This window comes from Poecilia reticulata, chromosome 15, assembly GCF_904066995.2.
Source record: "Poecilia reticulata chromosome 15, P_reticulata-male-v2, whole genome shotgun sequence".
NCBI lineage: Eukaryota > Metazoa > Chordata > Actinopteri > Cyprinodontiformes > Poeciliidae > Poecilia > Poecilia reticulata.
The window spans coordinates 29960277-29984533 of record NC_088844.1 but is presented as its reverse complement, the minus strand read 5'-3'; the positions used below and the strand labels follow the sequence as shown (position 1 = coordinate 29984533).

General features: G+C 52.4%; 2 protein-coding genes and 1 long non-coding RNA gene across 8 annotated transcripts in view; 2 read left to right on the top strand and 1 right to left on the bottom strand.

The window, feature by feature from the left end:
- Positions 1 to 17: 17 nt before the first annotated feature.
- Positions 18 to 2793, top strand: rps27a (ribosomal protein S27a). Its single transcript, XM_008430469.2, has 6 exons — positions 18 to 105; positions 215 to 279; positions 577 to 631; positions 1447 to 1532; positions 2377 to 2508; positions 2614 to 2793. Exons 2-6 carry the CDS (start codon positions 232 to 234, stop codon positions 2761 to 2763), a joined length of 471 nt encoding a protein of 156 aa, XP_008428691.1. The 5' UTR covers positions 18 to 105; positions 215 to 231; the 3' UTR covers positions 2764 to 2793.
- Positions 638 to 963, top strand: LOC145555172 (uncharacterized). The gene is made up of 2 exons (XR_014091265.1): positions 638 to 726; positions 853 to 963. It is a non-coding gene; the product is annotated as an uncharacterized LOC145555172 (long non-coding RNA).
- Positions 2794 to 5773: 2980 nt separating the features above from the next.
- The window catches only part of usp54a (ubiquitin specific peptidase 54a), a 30845-nt gene continuing 12361 nt past the window's right edge, over positions 5774 to 24257 (bottom strand). For 2 of the 6 annotated variants that reach the window (XM_081616547.1, XM_081616546.1), the window contains exons 3-22: positions 21591 to 21683; positions 21382 to 21516; positions 20946 to 21059; positions 20151 to 20233; positions 19405 to 19507; positions 16964 to 17110; positions 16744 to 16893; positions 14275 to 14443; positions 13652 to 13843; positions 13423 to 13548; positions 12465 to 13086; positions 12148 to 12278; positions 11914 to 12078; positions 10637 to 10756; positions 10007 to 10172; positions 9016 to 9767; positions 8847 to 8944; positions 8341 to 8523; positions 7630 to 7798; positions 5774 to 7071 (exon numbers count right to left, since the gene is read on the bottom strand). In XM_081616547.1, the coding sequence (XP_081472673.1) occupies positions 6512 to 7071; positions 7630 to 7798; positions 8341 to 8523; positions 8847 to 8944; positions 9016 to 9767; positions 10007 to 10172; positions 10637 to 10756; positions 11914 to 12078; positions 12148 to 12278; positions 12465 to 13086; positions 13423 to 13548; positions 13652 to 13843; positions 14275 to 14443; positions 16744 to 16893; positions 16964 to 17110; positions 19405 to 19507; positions 20151 to 20233; positions 20946 to 21059; positions 21382 to 21516; positions 21591 to 21683 (4278 nt within the window). In that variant the 3' untranslated portion in view covers positions 5774 to 6511. Of the gene's footprint in view, positions 7072 to 7629; positions 7799 to 8340; positions 8524 to 8846; positions 8945 to 9015; positions 9768 to 10006; positions 10173 to 10636; positions 10757 to 11913; positions 12079 to 12147; positions 12279 to 12464; positions 13087 to 13422; positions 13549 to 13651; positions 13844 to 14274; positions 14444 to 16743; positions 16894 to 16963; positions 17111 to 19404; positions 19508 to 20150; positions 20234 to 20945; positions 21060 to 21381; positions 21517 to 21590; positions 21684 to 24257 lie in introns of those variants that run through there. The other 4 variants (XM_081616548.1, XM_081616549.1, XM_081616550.1 and 1 more) reach the window with 4 other exon arrangements.

Genomic DNA, 24257 nt, shown 5'->3' with positions numbered 1-24257 from the left:
GGCACAATAACGGCCAGCTACCTCCGTTGAATCGCGTGTAGGAAACCCCGTTCTTTCCCCTTTGAGGTCCTCTTCTCAGGATCCGCCATTAGGAGTGAACCGGTGGTAAGTGGCGCTGCGTGTTTTTATCACTTTTTAATAAAATATAACCGCATTTTGGATCAGTTTTCAATCTGAGTGGGCTCCGATAGTCTCTCCGTGTGTTTCCGTACAGGTGGACCGAACCTCACGATGCAGATTTTCGTGAAAACCCTCACGGGGAAAACAATAACCCTCGAGGTGAGCGTGATGGAGGGTGGCGGCGTTTACTTACTGCTGTTAATCGGAGCTTTACTATTTAAATGAGCACATATTAAGCTTGTTTCCTGATTGTTATTTTGATGTATAACGTAATAATGCCCCGGTTGGTCATAAAAAGCGGCTAAACTGAAGCTACGTTGCTAAAGTTGGTAGAGCAGCGAACACGTGTAGCCGCAGAGGCTCGTTTTTGACGGAGCAGATTGAAGAACTCGGTGTTGGAGCTTATACAGGGATTTTATTCAATGCCATCAGGTTACATATGTTTTTATTTTCCAGGTTGAGCCTTCAGATACTATTGAAAATGTCAAGGCTAAGATCCAGGACAAGGAAGGTGAGTGTCAGCTGCTGCGGTCGATCCATTCCGGTGGTTCTGACTGATCCTGGTGACCCTGAACGCCTCTGAATGAGGTCCAGCCTCTGAATGAGGTCCAGCCTCTGAATGAGGTCCAGCCTCTGAATGAGGTCCAGCCTCTGAATGAGGTCCAGCCTCTGAATGAGGTCCAGCCTCTGAATGAGGTCCAGCCTCTGAATGAGGTCCAGCCTCTGAATGAGGTCCAGCTGCACTTTGAATGAAACCTGGAGGAAGAAGTTCCTATGAACAACAAATGTCTTAGTTACTATACTTCTGATATTAAAAATGTCTACATAGTTTAGATTTTTAAAGGCACTTTTACAGTTTTTCACCAACTTCCTGTGGTTTTTTTTTATGTCTTTACAAAATGAAATCATTTGTTGAAATTAGCTGGAGTGATGACTTAAGACAAATGTCATTAACTGGAAGAATATTTACAGACTGAGTCACATCGGAGAATTTTCACAACATTTTAATGAAGGTATTAAACTTCATATCTATAAGTGGATATTGGAGGGTTTCTCTAAACTAAAGGTGACTGTTTATCTGTTTCTGGAGGTTCAGACATGTTTGCTGATAGTCTGCTCTGATTGGCTGTTCATCTAGAAGACAGGCTATCTGCTGCTCAGAAAGGTTGCTGGTTCAATTCCAGGCTTCCTCAAGGTGAAATTAGAAACATCTCCAGGTCATTGAGGGGGTCTCCAGGTCATTGAGGGGGGTCTCCAGGTCATTGAAGGGGGTCTCCAGGTTGTTGTTTCTCCAGGTTGTTTAAATTGTCGCTGATGTTCCTGCAGGAATTCCTCCTGACCAGCAGAGGCTGATCTTTGCTGGGAAGCAGCTGGAGGACGGACGGACGCTGTCGGACTACAACATCCAGAAGGTGAGAAGAACTCTGCAGCTTTCGATTCTTCTGAACAGATTCAGTTGAAATGTTGTAGTTCATTTCTTGAACTGAACTCTGAAGGTTTTATTCTAATTTTATAGGAAATAGCAAATTTATTTCAGCCTCAAAGTTCAAGCAAACCAAAATAAACCAGACATTCGCTATCATACATAATTAATTACTGTTTGTCTGTGGCTGTTCATGGTGTCATGAGCCTTGATGACTTTATCTTCACATTAATTAAATGATATACAAAGTTAAACTGGAGGGTTTTAATGGAGCAGGTCAGACATTTCACCTCTGGTCAGTTTGATGCATCACTGAGGAAACCTGGGGTCAGTCTGTCTGTCCAGAGTGTCCAGTGTGTCCAGTGTCGAGGCTCCTGAAGCCAACAGAACATGATCTGCTTTTCTTACTGACACTGAAGGACAATTTGAACTCTGGACATGTTATTGATCCTGTTCTACAGATTTTAACAATCATTTTGTCATCATACATGATTATTGCATATTGATCACCTGCATGTTTCACCTTCAGTCTGATGGTGTGAAGAGTTGATAAAACAAACTTAATGTTTAAAACATTTCCATAGATCCCTGCCATGTTTTTCCTTGGAGTCGATCAGAATCATTTATGCTAAATTGCAGATTATTTGTAATAATTGGTGTAAAACCATCAGGAGCTGAATCAGATTTTCTGGTTTTCTGCTTTAATCGTCACTTTTTCTCCAAATGAACGTTTTACCAACCAGCTGCAGCAGAGAATCTGGATGGTTCTGGACGGGTTCAGTGTTGGTTCTGGTGGCCTGCAGGTGGCGCTCTGACCTGCTTCCTGTTTGCAGGAGTCCACTCTGCACCTGGTGCTGCGGCTGAGAGGCGGCGCCAAGAAGAGGAAGAAGAAGTCCTACACCACGCCCAAGAAGAACAAACACAAGAGGAAGAAGGTCAAGCTGGCCGTGCTCAAGTACTACAAGGTGGGCGGGGCTTCTGGGTCAGGGGGCGGGGCTACTGGGGTCAGGGGGCGGGGCTTCTGGAGTCAGGGTCTCTTCCCTTCAGCAGCTGACCGTTTCTGTCTGCAGGTGGATGAGAACGGTAAGATCCACCGTCTGCGGCGCGAGTGTCCAGCTGACGAATGCGGCGCCGGCGTCTTCATGGCGAGTCACTTCGACCGCCATTACTGCGGCAAATGCTGCCTGACCTACTGCTTCAACAAGCCGGAGGACAAGTAGAGCTCTGGAGGAATAAACAGTTTGGTTCCACATGCTGAGTCCGAGTCCTTATTCTGCCTGGTCACCGGGGTCAGAGGTCAGGGTTGTAAACATCCAGGTTCCATTCTCGGCTTCGTGTCGGCAGGTTTTACTCCAGCAGTTGTCATGACGACAGAACGGGCCGGACCCAGCTCTCTGGGGACAAAATCCAGTTTTAAACTTGGTAATAAGATTTTTTTTAAATGAGCTCAAATTATTTAGAATGTAAGTTAATGAATTACAAAATAAAATGCTAATTATAACAATCATAGAAGGAAACGGCAGCTGGAGCCTCTAGTGGTCAGAACCGGATCAGAACCAGGCAGCAGGAACCGGGTCGCTGATGTTCCTCTGATCCGTCCAGGTCATGTGATCAGGACGAGTCTGACTGGACTGGTCAGATTAAAACGGCCTGTAGCAGCTATTAAAACATGAAGTAATGTGTTCAAATGGAAGCAATAAGTTTCACTGGGTGATGGGATCATAGGAACTATAATGTCATAATGTGTGGAATCATCTATTCCACAGATGAAACGTTTCATAATTCAGTGATATTTTTTGTGAATTATCACAGTTTCCTTTTGTTGTCTGATTTTATCCAGTGATAAAAACAAACATGAGATTCTGTAACAAAATGTTTAAACATTTCAAAAGCAGAATAAGTAAATTCTGTGTAAAAATAATGAAACTTTCTCCGTTCAGTGATTCTGATTCCACAGCTGGAATAAACCTTTAGTCCTGCTGACTCAGCAGATCTGGCTGGAGTTATTTATTACTGGGTTATAAAATGTGGCCTAAAGCTGGTGGAATATATTCTCTGAATATAAATATAAAGTATTTCTGTCAGTTCTGTAAAGTGAATTTCTGTCTCATATTGACCAATAATTAATTTTAATTGTCTCTGCTGGAGCCATGATTTAAAATCTAACAAACTTTTGGTCTTTATGAAACATTTCATCCCATTTGATGATGGATCTGAGTATCAAATGATGCATCAGGGGAAAATGTAGAAATGATTATTTTTTTCTGTTAACGTTACACGCAGACTCGTTGCCATGGCAACCAACACCATTAACTAAGCAGTGTAACTATATATTGTATATTTTTCAGATTCCTTGGTTGATGCGTCATTTTCCCACCGCTGATATTCCTGACTCAATGCAAAGCAGCAGCGCATGTGGCCCACAGCAGGTCACGTGATGTCCAACCCACTAGATCACTGAGGACATCAGGAACTATTTTATTTCATGGACTGAATCAGTGAATGTAATGTAGCTCCATGTCTCCATCTAGTGGACTGATGGTAGAAGTGCAGCAGCTGATGCAGCTTCCTCTGATAGGCGGCAGAGAAGAAGAGCCAATCAGAGGAGGAGCAGCTGATCTGTTTCCAGCTCTAATGATGTAAAGATGATCAGAGCTGATGAATGATGTGTGTTTCCTCTGCAGGTGAAGCTAGAAAGTGTGTGTGAGCTGAAGTGAATTCAGCAGCATGGATCAGTGTGAGGACAGAGAGGAGGGAGTCCCTCCCTCTACAACCACTCTGTGTGGGGAAGATGAGAGCCGGAGCAAAGGTCATGGATTCTGTTTCTGGTTGAAACTCTAATGATTCCTTGGAAACTTTGTCCTCCTCCAGTCCTTTAAAGCTGGAATGATTCCAGGATGATTCCAGGATGATTCCAGGATCCTCATGTTGTTTTTGTTTCCAGTCAAAGCGTCTGACTGATTATCAGGATGTTTTGTTTCTCTCTGTTTCTCCTTTCATTCATTCCTTTCATTCATTCCTTTCATTCATTCCTTTCATTCGGGGATGGAAATTAAAACTTTTCTCTACCAGCCACTGATTTTTTCCCTTCGATTACAAAATATACGATTTATTCTCAACTCTATGAAAACCGATTTACTGACAATAAGTTTACCGTACATATAAATGTATACAAACTAATTTAACAAAAAGCATGGACACCTTAACAGAGATGCAGTGCAATAAGTTCACTTGAAGTAATTACTAACAGCAAACTTTGAACATTTCCACATTGTGGCTACTATTCCCCCAGATAGCATTAAGACGCATCTAGTGACTTTTTAAACATTTTAAAATTGTATCAAAAAAGCTGTTTTCTAACTGTTCTGTTTGTTTCCCCTTATTACGTTTTCTATTGAAATTCAATTATTCTTGTTTTTACTGGAAACATTTCAGAACGTGTTCATTATCCGTCATTATTCCTGATATCCCAGTTTTCCAGTCTGCCTGCTAGCTTAGTGTTAGCTTCCCCACTCACTGCCCTCCCGCCTTTTCTCTTCTCTGCTCCGGCGGTCAAAGACTGTGAGGTAAACTTATCGGCTAGTTTGACCATTTTTTCTGGACGGGCTTGTAGTTTCTCTGACCCGCCCGGTCTCGCATCCGATCACTTTTCTGGGACTCCGCTTAGCAGCTAACCGTTAGCAGCTAGCCGTTAGCAGCTAACCGTTAGCAGCTAGCCGTTAGCTGAAATGGCTCTATATGTAACTTTAGAGGGGAGGGGCGGGCCAAGGAGGACTGAGGGATTTCATTGGATGAGCCCAATGTCCGTCAATGAAATGAACCAATGTTCTGCCCGGACGGTCAGTCCTCCCCTGGACAGAAGTTCAAACTGAATGGAGCTTTTTTCGTTGCTCCAATTTACACGTCACTAAATACTTTTACCCGCATTTGGCCTGGCGGGTGAGAATTTCCACTCCTGCTTTCATCGACATGTTGATCATTTTTAAACATTTCAGATGTTAAATCTTCCTGCAGTTTCACTTCATGTCTTGAAGGTCAAAAGTGGAAAATCTTTATTTTCCTCTTTCATTCAGATTCTCTACCTGAAACTGAAAACCTGCACAACTGGGCTCATCCAGAACCTTCTGGGCTCATCCAGAACCTTCTGGGCTCATCCAGAACCTTCTGGGCTCAACCGACCCAGATGCTCAGAACCAAACCAGAACATGAGGTTGAATGATGACCCGAGAATCGTTTCCATGGAGATCTTTAATCTGAACCAGAAACTGACATGATGGGAAGCAGAACTTTATCCGAGTCGTTTCTGCAGAACCTACAGCTGGTCTGCAGTTTGTTTCTGCCCACCTGGAGCGCCAGCCGGGTGGAGTCAGCGCCAGCCGGGTGGAGTCAGCGCCAGCCGGGTGGAGTCAGCGCCAGCCGGGTGGAGTCAGCAGCAGCCGGGTGGAGTCAGCGCCAGCCGGGTGGAGTCAGCAGCAGCCGGGTGGAGTCAGCAGCAGCCGGGTGGAGTCAGCAGCAGCCGGGTGGAGTCAGCGCCAGCCGGGTGGAGTCAGCAGCAGCCGGGTGGAGTCAGCGCCAGCCGGGTGGAGTCAGCAGCTCCTCCATGTAACAATGACTGGAAAACTGGATGTTGACCAGAGGAAGTGACATCAGAGGATCTGCAGGAACCAATCAGAACGCCGAGGAGACAGGAAGTAGATCCCACAGGAAACCCGATGAGCTCTGCAGTCCAACAACCAGAACCTGCAGAACATCTACACTGGACCAGAACCACATCTGGGTTCTGGTCAGCTGAACACAGGAAGTCTTTTCTTCTTCTGCTGCTCAGCTGGAGCCACACGGGTCCAGCAGAACACAGGAGGTTCTGGAGGAGGTTCTGGAGGAGACCCGGGTCCACATCTGGACTGAGTTCTGCTGGCTTTGGTTCTGATCCAGCTCTGTTCTGGTTCTTCAGAGAGGATCTGGATCAGCTCAGGTTCTTCTGCCTCCTCTAAGGTTCAGGTTCTGGTCGTGACCTCTGACCTCCATGAACCTGCTGACCTCTCCCCCACCGTTTGCTGCCTGACCGGCACCGGGCCACAGAGGCCGGCCGGGTCGGCAGGAAGGACGATCCGGGTCGGCAGGAAGCTGCCGGCAGAGCCCGTCTGTCCACTGGGGGCGCTGCTGGTACCGGGCGGCCCGCGGGTCCACATGGCGCCGCCAGTCCGTCTCCGGGGGAACGTCCAGGCGCAGAGGCTGAGCAGGAACGTCTCCTGACACACGGGGGCGCCGTGGAGCAGCGCCGGCTCCTCCAACAGGAAGTGACGCCTGATGATGGCGGTGGGGGGCAACCGGGTCGGCGAGGAGACGCTGTGGACCAGCAGAACCAGCAGAACCAGCAGAACCGGGTCTGGGCCTGGGGAGGGAGGAAGACGAGGAAGAGGGGGGCGGGGCGTGGCGAGGAAGAGTGGCGTAACCCATGGCGACGCTGTGGAGAGCTGAGGGAGTCGGACCGCTGTCAGGCAGAACCAGAACCTGGTGCCAAGGAGAACCTGAGGAAGAGGAGGAGGAAGAGCAGAGTCAGCAGGTTCACCTGGAGAACACCTGCCTGGTTCTGGTTCCGGTTAAAACTAGTTGATCAGGTTAAAGTCCAGTTAACCGACCAATCAGACAAGACGAACCCATCAGAACCAATCAGAACCAATCAGAACCAATCGCTGCTTCCGTCTCGGTTCTGATCGTGTTTCTGAGCAGGAGAAACTCAAACGGGTCGGTGGTTCTGGATGGATGCTTCCTGTGGAGCTCCCAGCTGCTGATGCTAAGCTAACAAAGCTAGTGCTAAGCTAACTAGCCTAGCGAGGCTCAGCAGTTCCTAAAAAGTAGGAACAGAAAATATGTTTCAACTTGTTTCTGTTAAATAAATCAGGTCAGAGGGCAACAGGAAGTGATGCAATACTCCTCAGCCAATCAGAGCGCAGGACGTCAGCCATGATGACGACTGAAGACTTTATGTTCAGTCCTGAACATGAACCAGTTCCTACTGAACCCAACAGGAAGTCAGTGAGGAGGAGGAGGAGGAAGAGCAGGTGAATGTGGAGGGTAACGGTTACCTGAGCGTCCCCAGGAGGGGGGGGGGCGCGGCGTCTGCGTGTGGGGGCGCCGTGGAGCCGGAGGGCCGTGGAGTCGGTGGGAGGAGGAGCGATCTGAGGAGGAGGAGGAGGAGGAAGAGGAGCAGTGAAGGTCCGAGTGTCTGAGGGGGGGCCTGGACACAGGGGGGTCCTTCAGATGTGAAGAGGAAGACGAGGAGGGGGATGAAGATGGAGGGAAGAGGAGAAACGGTTAATGATGAACTGAACAAACCCTGAAATGTTCTGATCCGACTTCCTGTCAGGACATGTCTCCTCTGAGCCACCGTAGCTTCAGCAGATCAGAGTCTGTCAGCAGGCGGCGACGTTCAGCCTGAGGAAGACATCAGGACTCCTGCAGGCCGAGTTCAGGACGGACCGGGCCGGCTGACCGGGCCGGCGCCGCCTGGCTGACCGGGCCGGCTGACCGGGCCGGCGCCGCCTGGCTGACCGGGTCAGCAGACCGGGCCGGCTGACCGGGCCGGCTGCGCCTGGCAGACTGCGCTCAGGGCAAAACTAAACCAAACATGGGTGTTTAACCAGCAGCCTGAGGCCAAACATGGAGGAGAAGAACTGAATCTGAAACTAAACCTGATGTTAAACCTGCTGAACTTTGACCTCAGACTGAACCTGCTGAATGTGGCTGCAGTGACGACATGTCACCACCAGGTGGCAGCATGAACCTGTGTGACTTACACAGCTGCGCTGGAGGTTCTGCTGGAGGCTCTGCTGGAGGTTCTGCTGGAGGTTCTGCTGGAGGTTCTGCTGGAGGCTCTGCTGGAGGCTCTGCGGTCTCGACCCGATGACGGTTCCGCTCAGACTTCGAGCGAGGCGTCGCAGGTTCTCTGCGCTGTAGTTCTGGTCTTCGCCTGCAGGGGGCTGCAGAGGACACAGAGTTCAGCTGTGAATCTATGAGGAAGAACTTGTGGATGAATTTAATTCGACTCCAGCTGAAGGTTCTGATTCCATTTCAGGCTGAATCCGGTTTCAGTTTCAGGATTTTACTTCCAGACTCATCAAAGCTAAACCACCAGAAATCGTCTCAGATAAAAACCGACTGCAGCAGGAAACAGAAAATGTTCTCATGTGGATCAGAACCAGGTCCTGATGTCTGTAAAAACCCAGAACTCTGCTCAGCTCATTGACCACGGCCCAGCTGTCTCTGGGTTCTGGTGTTGGCAGCAGCTTCCTGTGGGCTCTACCTGCTCTCCAGGTGAGGCCGGTCTCCTGTAGGCGTTTCTCTCGATTTCGGCCGTCGGCGTTTTGGAGCGTCTGGATCCAGACGGCGTTCTCCTCACCGCTGGAACGGAAACAGAAGCTGTTCATGCTGATGTCTACATCGGAGGAGTTCCTGCCCGTCGGTGCTCCTACCTGCTCTGCTGCCCCCTGGCTGCGGGCTGACTCCACGGCTGCCCCGCGGCATGCTGGGAGCCTGCAGGCTGGCCTGGTACAGCGTCTCCAGCTCAGATAACTCCTCCCCCTCTGCTGCAAGCTGGGAGTTGTAGTATGTGTTGACGTTTTCAGCCCAGCGTTGCACAGGCAGGGCGGCTCTGAGAGCCTGATTGGCTGGTGGGGAGCAGCTCCTGATTGGCCGGCCCACAGTGGGGGCGGAGCCTGAGGGAGAGTAAAAGGTGGAGCTGATAGATGGAGAATCATCCAGCTGCTCCGGAGTTAAACAGGACCACTTCCTGGTTGGGCAGGAGGAAGGGGGCGGGGCTGGGCTTGTGGGCGTGGCCTGTTTGTTTCTGGAGTTACCTGAATCCTCCATCATCTCATGACACCTGTTGTTACCTCCAGCAGGTGATGGAGTTTGGGAACAGGGCCGATGTGGGGGCGGGGCTTGTGACGGGTCAGGCCACGCCTCTTCCTGTGGAGGGGGCGGAGCCACGGCGTCCAGGTAGGTTTCCACAGCGAGAGCAGGGAGGGACCTGGCGCTACTGAGGGGTTTCCCAAAGCCAGAGCAGGGGCTCCTGCTGGAGGTGGGGTCAGAGGGCAAACCTGATGCAGGAGGGAGGGGCTTAACAAGGCAGGTGAAAGGGGGAGGAGCCTGGTGGTCCTGATGGGCAGCTGATTGGTCGCCCGGCTTGTCTGTCAGAAGTACTGGGAGCGGGAGAAGCTTTGATCTGCAGAGGACGGAGAGAAGACTGAGGTCACCCAGAGGAAGGTCACCTGCTGCTCTGAGGGGGCGGGGCTTAGACATCATGATGTCAACCTGTCTGATTTAAAACTCATTTCACAGAAATGGAAAAAAGATCCAGCAGCTCCACTCTGATCCTGCAGCTCATCCTCTGATCTGACAGTAGGGGGCAGCACTGCGCCCCGACAGGCTGAGCTGTGATTGGCTGAGCAGAGCAGGTGGTACCTGGGCTGTTCCAGCGTCTGCTGCTCCTCCTGCTGCTCTGCTTCCTGTCTTACTGCCTCTGACTGCTGCAGCATGCGCTGCTGCAGGCTGCGGCATCTCCTCATGCAGCGCTGCAGCCGGCTGTGGCTACCGGATCCGCCCTCAGCCGCCGCCGGCCGCAGCTTGGCTGCAGCGGTGCAGGAAAACGTAACCATGGAAACAGAAAATAACAAAGGAAAAGGAATAAATGGGAAAGAAAAGATGCATAAATAATAACACGCTGTGATGAGGTCATGCAGAAATGGTTAAAGGAAACAGGAAGTGGAACATCAGGAGGCGATGCGGCCTCATGGTGGCGCTGTGGGTCAGAACCAGGAAATCAAACAGAAACCGGGCCAAAGGTTCTGGTTCAGGATCCAGGACTGATCTACTCTCATCATTCAGACTGCTGCTGCAGGCTTCAGGTCGTTTGGACCGGATCAGAACCCAGAACCAGCCGATCGACCCGAATGACTGGAAACAGGAGCGAAGGTTCCCCTGAGAGACCGGAGAGCCCGGTTCTGGTTCCAGATCATGAACACAGTCTAGCTACCATTTGCAGGAATGAGATTCGTTATGAAGGGGCGGAGCCACGAAGGGGGCGGGGCTTACAGACGGCTTCATTGACCGCAGAGAGCGCCGCCGCAACGTCACCCGTCTGCTCCAAGCGCAGAGACTGGTCCAACAGGAGCTCCGCCTCCATCACACACCTGTCAAAGCTGTCGCCTTTACCTGCAGGACACACACACACACACACACACACACACACACACACACACTGTCAGTAACAATGGCAGCTGTTTGTTCATCACTTCCTTTGTGTTTCAGTTTGAGTTTGTTCAGCAGATCAGTGGAGAACATTCCTGCTGCTCTATCTGCTGACCACACACACACACACACACACACACACACACACACACACACACACACACACACACACACACACACACACACAGTAACAAGCTCTGGGTCACGTCTGAATGTAAAACTATTGTTTCTAATAAATGTTAATATCATCAATGAACCAATCAGCTCCGGTTTCATTCCTCTGACCCGTCGGGCCGATCGGGTCAGATCACCCCCATGAGGCCGACCGTGTTGGGGTTTGGATGAAAACACAGGAACTGGACCCATCAGAACCAGCAGGATGTTTATGAATCCATTTCTGTGTGTTGATGCTTCACTGGTCCAGTTTGGTCTCCATGTCGTCCAGCTCTGGACTCTCAACACATCTGGAGTAATTAAAACACGACTGGACTGGAGATCCAGGGAATCTTCAGACATGTGGAAAGTTTGGACTTTTTTCCGGGCTGTTTGGGTCAAAGTGGCCCGTCTGTTTCTGCTCCTGATCAAAATGATTTAACTATTCCCCCAAATCACAGGAGGAACCGTGAAGCAGCTGAGCTACAGCAGCAGATACCACAGAAAACATCTGGAGAGGCATCAGGGATCCAGGTGACGGTTAGTGGTGTAACGTCTTGGTCCATTTTGGACCCATCAGAACCTCCTGCGGACCTATGAAGCTCTCAGCATGATGAGGCTCCTTCAGGCAGAGCAAAGCTCCAAGACACAAAGTCCAGATCAGTTTCAGAGACCAGAGTCTGGTTGCACAGGGAAACCAGCCGGGACCCGTTTCAGGTTCTGGAGGATCCGCTCCGGTCCGGTCCGGCAGCAGCTCTCTGCTGGGGAACCGTCACCAGTTAGACTCCAGATGAACATGGATGAGCCGGACCTCTGGACAGGGTTTATCCAGCCATCGTCTCTCATGCTCAGAGGGTCAGCAGGTGCTGGAGTCCAACAGAACCAGAACCAGAACAACAGGAGACCCAGCAGGCAGGGATCACCATCCTGGTCTGAACTCCTGGTTGAGCCACCAGAACCTGAGTTACCTTGGATCTGCAGCTGGTCCAGGTCCAGGTACTTGCTGGGTCTGGGGTTGAAGCCCAGCGCCTCCTCCCTCTCCTTCTCCTGCCGCCGCTGCTGCTCCTCCTCCCTGGCTCTCCTCAGCACCTCCTCCTGCAGCTCGTCCAGCTCGCTGCGGCCTGCGGGGGGCGCTGCAGCAGCAGGAACAGCAGGTTACAGACAGACTCTGGATCAGGACCTACAGACGGCAGCCGTCGTACCGAGGCTCCCCCTGCTGGAGGAGGCGAGGTCCTGCAGCAGAGCGCCGCTGCTCTTTGACCTGAGGCTCCTCCATGAGGGTCCTGAGGAGGAGGAGGAGGAAGAGGAGGAAGGCTTCTTCACACCACTCTCCCTGCAGACACAGATGATCATATTATGGGATGGGATTCTTTCCAACAGCACCCAGAACCAGAGAGTGACGTCTGAAGCCATAGGTCAAAGGTCCCCAGAGACCTGAAATTCATGAATGTTGTTTGGGGCTCAGAACCAGCTCCCTGTGGTGACCTTTCACCTCTGGGTTCGGGCCCAACAGTCTCACCTGTCTCCCAGGCTGACGGGGCTGCCGCTGTTCCTCTCGCTGCTCTCGTAGCCGCTCTCCATCCTCTGGATCAGCCTGGGAGCAGCAGGAGGCGCAGGGAGCTGCGGCCCTCTGAAGGAGCTGGGGAGAGTCCGGGAGAACGCCGCTCTGATGGACGGCGCCTCCTCCTGGCCTGAGGAGGCGGTCTGGGCCCCATCGGGCTCACAGGCTCCTCCTCCCAGCGGGCTGTATCCTGCCTGCCTCCGCCGCTCGCGCGTGAAGATGGTGTCGATGTTGAGCGTCTCCCTCCGAGGCCTCCACGCCGGCCGGCACCTCCCTGCTGCTCCTGAGGAGCTGGCCTTGGACTCGCTGCTGGTGCTGTCGGCCTCCCAGTCCTGGACTGGAGCGGAGGAGGAGCACAGAGCTGCGTCTGCAGCAGGGAGGTGCTGGCTGGAGCAGGAGGAGGCCGGGAGCGAAGAGGAGAGGACGGCGGCCGGCAGAGAGGAGGACGACGAGGAGGACAGCGGCCGGATCATGTTGGTCATCGTCTCCTTAAAGTCTCTGAGGCGACTGGCTGAGGATGAGGAGGAGGATGAAGGTTTGGGGAGGTGCCGAGGAGCCTGCTTCTCCTTTAAGGTTTCTCCTGGAGGACGGAGGAGAAAAACATGTAGAGGACGAGAGGAGAGACGGAGGAGGACAGAGGACAGCAGCGATGAGGAGCCAAAGGCGAGAGAATGAGGACATGAAGAACGGACCAGATTAAACCAGTCTGAACCGGATTAAACCGGTTTAATCTGGCTCAAACCATCTTAAACCAGATTAATCAGATTAAATCAAACATCTTCATCACCTGCTTGTTTTATTTTATAAACTAACTGATGTAATAAACTCTTTATTCTGATCTCTGTGTTCAGGTGAGTCTACCTTCCTGTTCACTAGATTATAATTTATTTTCCTCGTTAATCTAAGCCCCGCCTACCATCGCTGTGGTAACCTGCTGATGGCGGATCGGGTTCTGGTTTGATTCGCCGCGACCTGTTGGAGCTCCGCCTCCTGTCTGCGGCCCCGCCTCCTTTCCTCAGAGGCTGCTCATCCGCCACATGGCCTTACAATGAGAGGCATTATGGGATGGTTTACCCATCATGCAACACGGTGAATGAATGAATGAGTGAAGCAGTGAGTGAGGACAGCAGAGGACAGTCTGGTACCGATGGCGTCCAGGCTGCAGAGGGAGGCGTGCAGCGTTCTGTCGGGTCTCTCCATGCAGACCAGCGTTCCCTGGGAGTCGGATGAGCAGCGACTCGCCACGACGTCATGATAGGACTGGGAGGACTGGCGGCCGCAGTAGCTCTCTGTGGACGAGTCGGTTCGAGTGTCGCTGGAGATGGACGGCTCGCGGCCTGCAGGGGGCAGCGATGGGTCATTTATGAGTTAAGCACAGAGAGCTACCGGTAGCCCTAGAGCAGCTAGCTGCTGCAGGGCTACTGGCTGTAGGGTAGCCAGTAGCCCTAGAGCAGCTAGATGCTGCAGGGCTACTGGCTGTAGGGTAGCCAGTAGCCCTAGAGCAGCTAGCTGCTACAGGGCTACTGGCTGTAGGGCTACTGTCTGTAGGGTAGCCGGTAGCCCTAGAGCAGCTACCGGTAGCCCTAGAGCAGCTAGTTGCTACAGGGCTACTGGCTGTAGGGTAGCCGGTAGCCCTAGAGCAGCTACCGGTAGCCCTAGAGCAGCTAGCTGCTGCAGGGCTACCGGCTGCAGGGCTACTGGCTGTAGGGTAGCCGGTAGCCCTGCAGCCGTAGCGGCGGCAGGCCGAGTGTCTGCGGCTCCTGGTTACCCGAGTCCTCGCTGTCGTAGCCGGCCTTGTGGAGGCGCTGCAGGTCGAGGCGCGGCGGCAGGTCCTGCAGGGTCACCGGCGTCCCGCGCGGGTCGGCGTACAGCAGCAGCAGCGGCTGGTAGCGGCCCTTAATGCAGCGCGACACCACGTCCTTCCACCGGGGCCCGATCTGAGGGCACAGCAGAAACAGGGAGGGGAGGGGAACAGCAAGGCCGTGTTGTTCACTGAAACCTCTGAACGCTGGAGGTCCGGTTCTGGACTGGATCCAGTTCTCAGGGCTAATCCCGGAACCGACCACCGGAAAACCAGGAGGAGACCTGAGCTCTGCTCTGGTTTCCATGGGAACGAATGTTTCTGCTTCTGATTCATATGAACACAGAAGCATGAAACTATTATGGGATGTTTCAGAGTCGGCATGAAAATCAGAGAGATTTTCACACTGATTTCACATTGAGCCTCAGATTCATTCAACTAGAATCGGTTTCTATGGAAACGACGGTTGAATTTCCATCCAGTGACCCTAAGAAACAAACTATTCACAATAACAACAATAACAATACTCTGAGTTATCGCATTTTAGTCGCTCACTCTAACATCGGTTAGCTTCAGTGTTGACTTTCTGAATGAACTCGGATGGATCCACTTCCAACTGAAAACTTTCCATAAACTAAAGAAAAACCAAACCAGTTTCTGACGTTCCTCCGGAAACGAACCCAGCTGGTTTTAACATGATCTGAATCCTGCCAGCAGCGTCTCACCGTCTCTGTGAAGGAAGAAAAACTTCCTCTTCCTCCTTTAGCTTTTCTTTTCTCTCTATCGTTTCCAGCCCTTTTCCAAAGCAACGCTCGGACCGGACCGGACCGGACCGGAGCAAAGACAGTAACGGTTTGCTTAACAGGCAGAAAGAGACGGGAGCTGATCTGCAGCGTGGGTGAAAAGTGTTCACTGATCTGACCTCTGACCTCTGATCCAACCAGCTGCACCAACAAACAATGGAGGGATTTCCTGTTTCACAAAGAAAGAATGAAAAACTAGAGCAGGAGAGAGAGAGAGATGTGACTGTGAGCTGAAGTGAGGAAGAGGAGCAGATCCTTCATCCTAATCTGATTATTTCTACAGATTCATTATCAGTTACACTGTAAAATATGACTTTATTCTCTGACATTGTCCTCATATTTATGACTTTAGTTTTGGTATTTTTAGAACTTTACTATTGGTTTAATACGATTTTATTCATAGTTATTATGACATTATTCTATTATCTCACATGTTTCTGGTATTATTATAACCTAACGGAGAAGAATGGCTCCGTTAGCATTTCTGTTAGCATTTCCAGCTGTAATGGCTCCGTTAGCAGTTCTGTTAGCATTTCCAGTAGTAATAGCTCCGTTAGCATTTCTGTTAGCATTTCCAGCTGTAATGGCTCCGTTAGCATTTTTGTTAGCATTTCCAGCTGTAATGGCTCCGTTAGCAGTTCTGTTAGCATTTCCAGTAGTAATAGCTCCGTTAGCATTTCCAGTAGTAATGGCTCCGTTAGCATTTCTGTTAGCATTTCCAGCTGTAATAGCTCCGTTAGCATTTCCAGCTGTAATGGCTCCGTTAGCATTTCTGTTAGCATTTCCAGTAGTAATGGCTCCGTTAGCATTTCTGTTAGCATTAGCATCTTGTCTGTGACGTTTCTCCCAGCGTCTGTAGCGCTGTGTCCAGTTCGGCATCAGCTGTGCTGCGGTGCGGGGCTAACAGTCACACCACCGACACCGGACCTCCATGGGTCCGGTTGGATCAGTGATGTCAGTACCGCAGGCTGTAGCTCCTGTTAGCATCTCAAAGAGCGTCCAGCTCTGCCCGTCTCAGCACCACGTTTATTTTAGCTCGTTAAGGTAGCATCACCTGTTAGCTTCGTTGGTTCTGCTGGTATAAATGGCTCAAAGTGTCCGGGGTCCAGTTCAGGTCCTTGTTGTGTTTCTGCTCCGGCTCGCACTGCGCTCTCCTTTCTTTCATGTGGGAAATTATCCAGATTCTGTCTCAATTTTTATTTTTATTTTTTTTACCATAGCCGATAGTGACAAATGTTTTATTATCCAACATGAGTCCAGTCAAACGCAACGTGATAAACAACTACTGGGGCTAACTTAGCCTTCCTGTGTAGACTCCGGTACAGACCGGACCTGATGACGTCATCAGTGACGTCATCACTCCATGAGTGACAAGTATAACAAAAGATGCAGATTTTTGAAGTAATGGGAAAACTGCGACATATTTAGGCAACACGTTCAGCCAGTCATGAATCCTTTAAAATCTGATTTATAAAACAGGAACGGCGTGAAGCAGAGCTGGGAGAACGCTTTTATGCTTTTTAATATTTTACAGTGTTGAGACATTCTGAATATTATAATTATATGTACAATGTAAAGGCTGGACCTCACTGGGACCGACAGCAGAACCGGGCCGGCTGGTTTCGGGTCTCACCTCCTTCACGTGAGCGTCATCGAAGTACATCCACCTCCTGATCTTGGTCTGGAAGAAGAAGGTGGAGTAGTGCTTGCCGTAGTAGCAGACCACGCCCACCAGGTAGAGCTCGGCCCGCCGGGCCTTCTCCTCCGTCACCCTGTAGAACAGCTGCAGAACCAGAACCGGGTCAGCCCGTTTGCCCACCGCGCCCCGGTTCACCTCCGGGTCGGCTCCTCACATCTCCGAGTCGCAGGCAGGTTCCCAGGGAGTGGATGACGTCCTCGGCCAGGTCCGAGTGCTCAGAGTCCCACACCAGGCCGATGCTGACGATCTCTGGGCTGTTCAGCAGAACCCGGGCGATCCGGAGCTGCTGGCCGCACCGGCTCTGAGGAGGGACCAGTATCAGGACTGGGACTGGACCAGTATCAGGACCAGTATCAGGTCTGGACCAGTATCTGGACCAGTATCAGGACTGGGACCAGTATCAGGACCAGTATCTGGACCAGTATCAGGACCAGTATCTGGACCAGTATCAGGACCAGTATCAGGACCAGTATCAGGTCTGGGACCAGTATCAAGACCAGTATCAGAACCAGTATCAGGACCAGTATCAGGACCAGTATCAGGACCAGTATCTGGACTGAGACCAGTATCAGGACCAGTATCAGGACCAGTATCAGGTCTGGGACCAGTATCAGGTCTGGGACCAGTATCAGGACCAGTATCTGGACCAGTATCAGGACCAGTATCAGGACCAGTATCAGGTCTGGGACCAGTATCAAGACCAGTATCAGAACCAGTATCAGGACCAGTATCAGGACCAGTATCAGGACCAGTATCAGGACCAGTATCAGGTCTGGGACCAGTATCTGGACTGAGACCAGTATCAGGACCAGTATCAGGACCAGTATCAGGTCTGGGACCAGTATCAGGACTGGGACCAGTATCAGGACCAGTATCTGGACCAGTATCAGGACCAGTATCTGGACCAGTATCAGGACCAGTATCAGGACCAGTATCAGGTCTGGGACCAGTATCAAGACCAGTATCAGAACCAGTATCAGGACCAGTATCAGGACCAGTATCTGGACCAGTATCTGGACTGAGACCAGTATCAGGACCAGTATCAGGACCAGTATCAGGTCTGGGACCAGTATCTGGACCAGTATCAGGACCAGTATCAGGTCTGGGACCAGTATCAGGCCCAGTATCAGGTCTGGACCAGTATCAGGACCAGTATCTGGACCAGTATCTGGTCTGGGACCAGTATCAGGTCTGGACCAGTATCAGGACCAGTATCAGGTCTGGGACCAGTATCAGGACCAGTATCTGGACCAGTATCTGGTCTGGGACCAGTATCAGGTCTGGACCAGTACCAGGACCAGTATCAGGTCTGGGACCAGTATCAGGTCTGGGACCAGTATCAGGACCAGTATCTGGACCAGTATCTGGACTGAGACCAGTATCAGGACCAGTATCAGGACCAGTATCAGGTCTGGGACCAGTATCAGGCCCAGTATCAGGTCTGGACCAGTATCAGGACCAGTATCAGGACCAGTATCAGGTCTGGGACCAGTATCAGGTCTGGACCAGTACCAGGACCAGTATCAGGTCTGGGACCAGTATCAGGACCAGTATCTGGACCAGTATCTGGACTGAGACCAGTATCAGGACCAGTATCAGGACCAGTATCAGGTCTGGGACCAGTATCAGGACCAGTATCAGGACCAGTATCAGGTCTGGGACCAGTATCAGGTCTGGACCAGTACCAGGACCAGTATCAGGTCTGGGACCAGTATCAGGTCTGGGACCAGTATCAGGACCAGTATCTGGACCAGTATCTGGACTGAGACCAGTATCAGGACCAGTATCAGGACCAGTATCAGGTCTGGGACCAGTATCAGGCCCAGTATCAGGTCTGGACCAGTATCAGGACCAGTATCAGGACCAGTATCCAGACCAGTATCTGGACTGAGACCAGTATCAGGCCCAGTATCAGGTCTGGACCAGTATCAGGACCAGTATCAGGACCAGTATCGGGTCTGGGACCAGTATCTGGACCAGTATCCGGACCAGTATCAGGGACTGGACCAGTATCTGGACCAGTATCAGGTCTGATACCAGTATCTGGACTGGGACTGGACCAGTATCAGGTCTGGGACCAGTATCAGGTCTGGGACCAGTATCAGGACCAGTATCAGGTCTGGACCAGTATCTGGACCAGTATCAGGTCTGGGACCAGTATCTGGACCAGTATCAGGTCTGGACCAGTATCAGGACCAGTATCAGGTCTGGACCAGTATCAGGTCTGATACCAGTATCTGGACTGGGACTGGACCAGTATCAGGTCTGGGACCAGTATCAGGTCTGGGACCAGTATCAGGACCAGTATCAGGTCTGGACCAGTATCAGGACCAGTATCAGGTCTGGACCAGTATCAGGACCAGTATCAGGTCTGGGACCAGTATCTGGACCAGTATCTGGACCAGTATCAGGTCTGGACCAGTATCAGGACCAGTATCTGGACCAGTATCTGGACCAGTATCTGGACCAGTATCAGGACCAGTATCTGGACCAGTATCAGGTCTGGGACCAGTATCTGGACCAGTATCAGGTCTGGACCAGTATCTGGACCAGTATCAGGACCAGTATCAGGTCTGGGACCAGTATCAGCCTTACTGGGCAGGTGCGCAGGTCGCCCATGCTGGCGTTGCGCAGCAGCTCTCCAAACATGCTGGGCGTCGGATTCTCTCTGGACTCCAGCATCTTCACCGCCTGGTTGCTGAGGAAGAGGAGGAGGAGGAGGAAGCAGGCCGACCCGATCAGCCAATCAGCATCCAGCAGAGCGTAGCGCCAGGAAACAACAACAAACCCATTTCATTAGGATTCATTCATCCCCTCATGTTTGCATTATTTCATTCTCGTTTTATTAAACTTATTCTGCTACGATTAAAACTTAATCATATTTTGACTTCATTAGGTTAATATTAGCGTGTTTTTAGTTTTATTCCAGCCTCTCCTGGTTCTGACTCGGTTCCTCCAGGACGTTTCAACGATTTTACTTTAGTTTGTTTGCTGATGTTTGAAATGCAGCTGGTTTCAAAGCTAAATCTCCATTATTCAGGTAAAAGTTCTGTGCTGGTCTGGGCTGAATATTAACATCTGATCTGGACGTCATTCTGGTGAAACTCGTCTCATCAGGTCGTCTGTCGCTCAACTAAATACTTCATTTTGGTTTTTAACTGGATTCTGATTCATTTCCTCCAACTTCAGGTCTAGAAATGCGTGTATAGAAGCTGGACGACCTCCTGGCCTCACTGAACCTGCTGCAGAAGCACTTCGGGTGTCTGGTTGCCAGGGCAACCCTGAGGCGTTGCCTAGCTACAGCGTTGGAGCCCAAGATGGCGGCTCTGACAAAAACTCACCACAGCGAGGTGGTGGAGATGTAGTGGACCATCTGGATGAAGGGCAGCGGGTCGGAGGACGCTCCGCAGCTGCTGCACACACACTGGGGGGACAGGGACAGGGGGACAGGGACAGGGGGACAGGAGGACAGGGACAGGGGGACAGGGACAGGGGGGGGGAACACCAGGTCAGTCTCACCTGCTCTACAGACCAACACACCTCCTCCTGGTCCTCCCCGTCCTCCCCGTCCTCCCGGTCCTGCCCGTCCTCCCGGTCCTCCTTGTCCTCCCCGTCCTCCTGGTCCTGTCCGTCCTCCTGGTCCTGTCCGTCCTCCTGGTCCTCCCCGTCCTCCCGGTCCTGCCCGTCCTCCCGGTCCTCCTTGTCCTCCCCGTCCTCCTGGTCCTGTCCGTCCTCCCAGTCCTGCCCGTCCTCTCTGTCCTCCCGGTTCTGCCGGTTCTGTCCGTCCTCCCCGTCCTCCCAGTCCTGCCCGTCCTCCTTGTCCTCCCCGTCCTCCCGGTTCTGTCCGTCCTCCCCGTCCTCCTGGTCCTGTCCGTCCTCCTGGTCCTCCCCGTCCTCCTGGTCCTGTCCGTCCTCCTGGTCCTGTCCGTCCTCCCAGTCCTGCCCGTCCTCTCTGTCCTCCCGGTCCTGCCGGTTCTGTCCGTCCTCCCCGTCCTCCCAGTCCTGCCCGTCCTCCTTGTCCTCCCCGTCCTCCCGGTCCTGTCCGTCCTCCCCGTCCTCCTGGTCCTGTCCGTCCTCCTGGTCCTGTCCGTCCTCCCGGTCCTCCCCGTCCTCCCTGTCCTCCCCGTCTTCCTCACCTGCTCCAACAGCGTCATGGCGAACTTCTGGTGTGGGATGCAGTGTCTGGCGGTGCAGACGTCCTCCTTGGTCTCGTCTGAGATGTGGAAGTGGATCCTCATCAGGATGTTCTCCTGTGAGAACACAGAACCAGAGTGAAGGTACGATCAAACCACCCGGTTCCAGCCCGGTTCCGGCCCGGTTCCAGCCCGGTTCCGGCCCGGTTCCGGCCCGGTCCCGGCCCGGTTCCAGCCCGGTCCCGGCCCGGTTCCGGCCCGGTCCCGGCCCGGTTCCAGCCCGGTCCCGGCCCGGTTCCGGCCCGGTTCCGGCCCGGTTCCAGCCCGGTTCCGGCCCGGTTCCGGCCCGGTTCCAGCCCGGTTCCGGCCCGGTTCCAGCCCGGTCCCGGCCCGGTTCCAGCCCGGTTCCAGCCCGGTCCCGGCCCGGTTCCGGCCTTACGAAGCACTCGGCGGCGTCGTCCATGATGCCCAGCTGGAAGCGCTGCTGGTCCTGGAAGCTCTTGGCCAGCGCGCTGCGCAGCGCGTCGGACGGCAGAACCTTCTCACTGCTGAACTGGAACTGGGCAAAGATGTTCTGGAGGAGAGCAGACAGCGGGTCAGAACCGGGCCGGAACCGGGCCAGGACCGGGCCGAGCTCCTGGTACTCACCTTCAGGGCGCAGAAGATGCAGGAATCCTCCAGGCACTTATGGGACGAGAGCTGACGGAAACTCCTGCGGAAGATATCCAGGTGCCACAGAACCTGAGGACAGAACCAGAACCAGAACCAGAACCTGAGGACAGAACCAGAACCTGAGGACAGAACCAGAACCAGAACCTCAGGACAGAACCAGAACCAGAACCAGAACCTGAGGACAGAACCAGAACCTGAGGACAGAACCAGAACCAGAACCAGAACCTCAGGACAGAACCAGAACCTGAGGACAGAACCAGAACCAGAACCTGAGGACAGAACCAGAACCTCAGGACAGAACCAGAACCAGAACCTGAGGACAGAACCAGAACCTCAGGACAGAACCAGAACCTCAGGACAGAACCAGAACCTGAGGACAGAACCAGAACCAGAACCTCAGGACAGAACCAGAACCTGAGGACAGAACCAGAACCAGAACCTCAGGACAGAACCAGAACCTCAGGACAGAACCAGAACCAGAACCAGAACCTCAGGACAGAACCAGAACCTGAGGACAGAACCAGAACCAGAACCTCAGGACAGAACCAGAACCTGAGGACAGAACCAGAACCAGAACCTCAGGACAGAACCAGAACCTCAGGACAGAACCAGAACCAGAACCAGAACCTCAGGACAGAACCAGAACCTGAGGACAGAACCAGAACCTCAAGACAGAACCAGAACCTGAGGACAGAACCAGAACCAGAACCAGAACCTGAGGACAGAACCAGAACCTGAGGACAGAACCAGAACCAGAACCTCAGGACAGAACCAGAACCTGAGGACAGAACCAGAACCAGAACCTGAGGACAGAACCAGAACCTGAGGACAGAACCAGAACCAGAACCTGAGGACAGAACCAGAACCTGAGGACAGAACCAGAACCAGAACCTGAGGACAGAACCAGAACCTGAGGACAGAACCAGAACCTGAGGACAGAACCAGAACCAGAACCTGAGGACAGAACCAGAACCAGAACCTCAGGACAGAACCAGAACCTCAGGACAGAACCAGAACCAGAACCAGAACCTCAGGACAGAACCAGAACCTGAGGACAGAACCAGAACCAGAACCTCAGGACAGAACCAGAACCTGAGGACAGAACCAGAACCAGAACCTCAGGACAGAACCAGAACCTCAGGACAGAACCAGAACCAGAACCAGAACCTCAGGACAGAACCAGAACCTGAGGACAGAACCAGAACCAGAACCTCAAGACAGAACCAGAACCTGAGGACAGAACCAGAACCAGAACCAGAACCTGAGGACAGAACCAGAACCTGAGGACAGAACCAGAACCAGAACCTCAGGACAGAACCAGAACCTGAGGACAGAACCAGAACCTGAGGACAGAACCAGAACCAGAACCAGAACCTCAGGACAGAACCAGAACCTGAGGACAGAACCAGAACCAGAACCTGAGGACAGAACCAGAACCAGAACCTGAGGACAGAACCAGAACCTCAGGACAGAACCAGAACCAGAACCTCAGGACAGAACCAGAACCTGAGGACAGAACCAGAACCAGAACCTCAAGACAGAACCAGAACCTGAGGACAGAACCAGAACCTGAGGACAGAACCAGAACCAGAACCTGAGGACAGAACCAGAACCTGAGGACAGAACCAGAACCTCAGGACAGAACCAGAACCTGAGGACAGAACCAGAACCAGAACCAGAACCTCAGGACAGAACCAGAACCTGAGGACAGAACCAGAACCTCAGGACAGAACCAGAACCAGAACCTGAGGACAGAACCAGAACCAGAACCTGAGGACAGAACCAGAACCTGAGGACAGAACCAGAACCAGAACCTGAGGACAGAACCAGAACCAGAACCAGAACCTCAGGACAGAACCAGAACCAGAACCTGAGGACAGAACCAGAACCTCAGGACAGAACCAGAACCAGAACCTGAGCCAGAACCTCAGGACAGAACCAGAACCTCAGGACAGAACCAGAACCTTTTATCATCATTTTATTCACAGTCAGATACATGGAACAGTTCTGGTTGTGGTTCTGGGTCCAAACGGACCAATCAAATTTCAGCAGCCTCCTATGGGTCTGATGATGATGATGATGATGATGATGATGATGGACATCCCGCTCAGCTGACCGGTTCTGTAGAACGTTTTGCTCTCCTGGTTTAACTGGTTCTGATCGCTGCTGTTCCCGCCTCCACCACCAGGTGTCACTGTGGGCTCCGGACCAGAACCGGTACCGTTCTGGTTCTGTCGCCTGGATGCAGCCGGCCTGATGATGTTTGGGTTGCCATGGTGACCGGCCGTCTCCCACCAGCACCACGAGCGGCTCGCTGGTGAAACGGGTCGGAACCCGTCCGGATTGAAACGGGCCAGTGTTGATCAGAGGGAGCCAGAACCAGAGACGGGCTGAGCAGAGACAGAACCTGAACGGACCCGGCAGGAAATGCTGACTCAGTTCTGTTTGTCCCGCCCCCCTGCCGGGTCCAATATGCTGCCGGGTTCTGGTACCGGACCGTCTGCTCACGGCTCTGCGGGAAGCCCGGAGCAGAACCTGGCAGTGGAACCGGTTCAGGACGCTGCAGCCCTGCGGCTCTGGTTCTGATGGGTCGGTTCTGCAGGAAAGTTCTGGAAGAACCGAGGAAAAGGTTCTGCTCTGTTG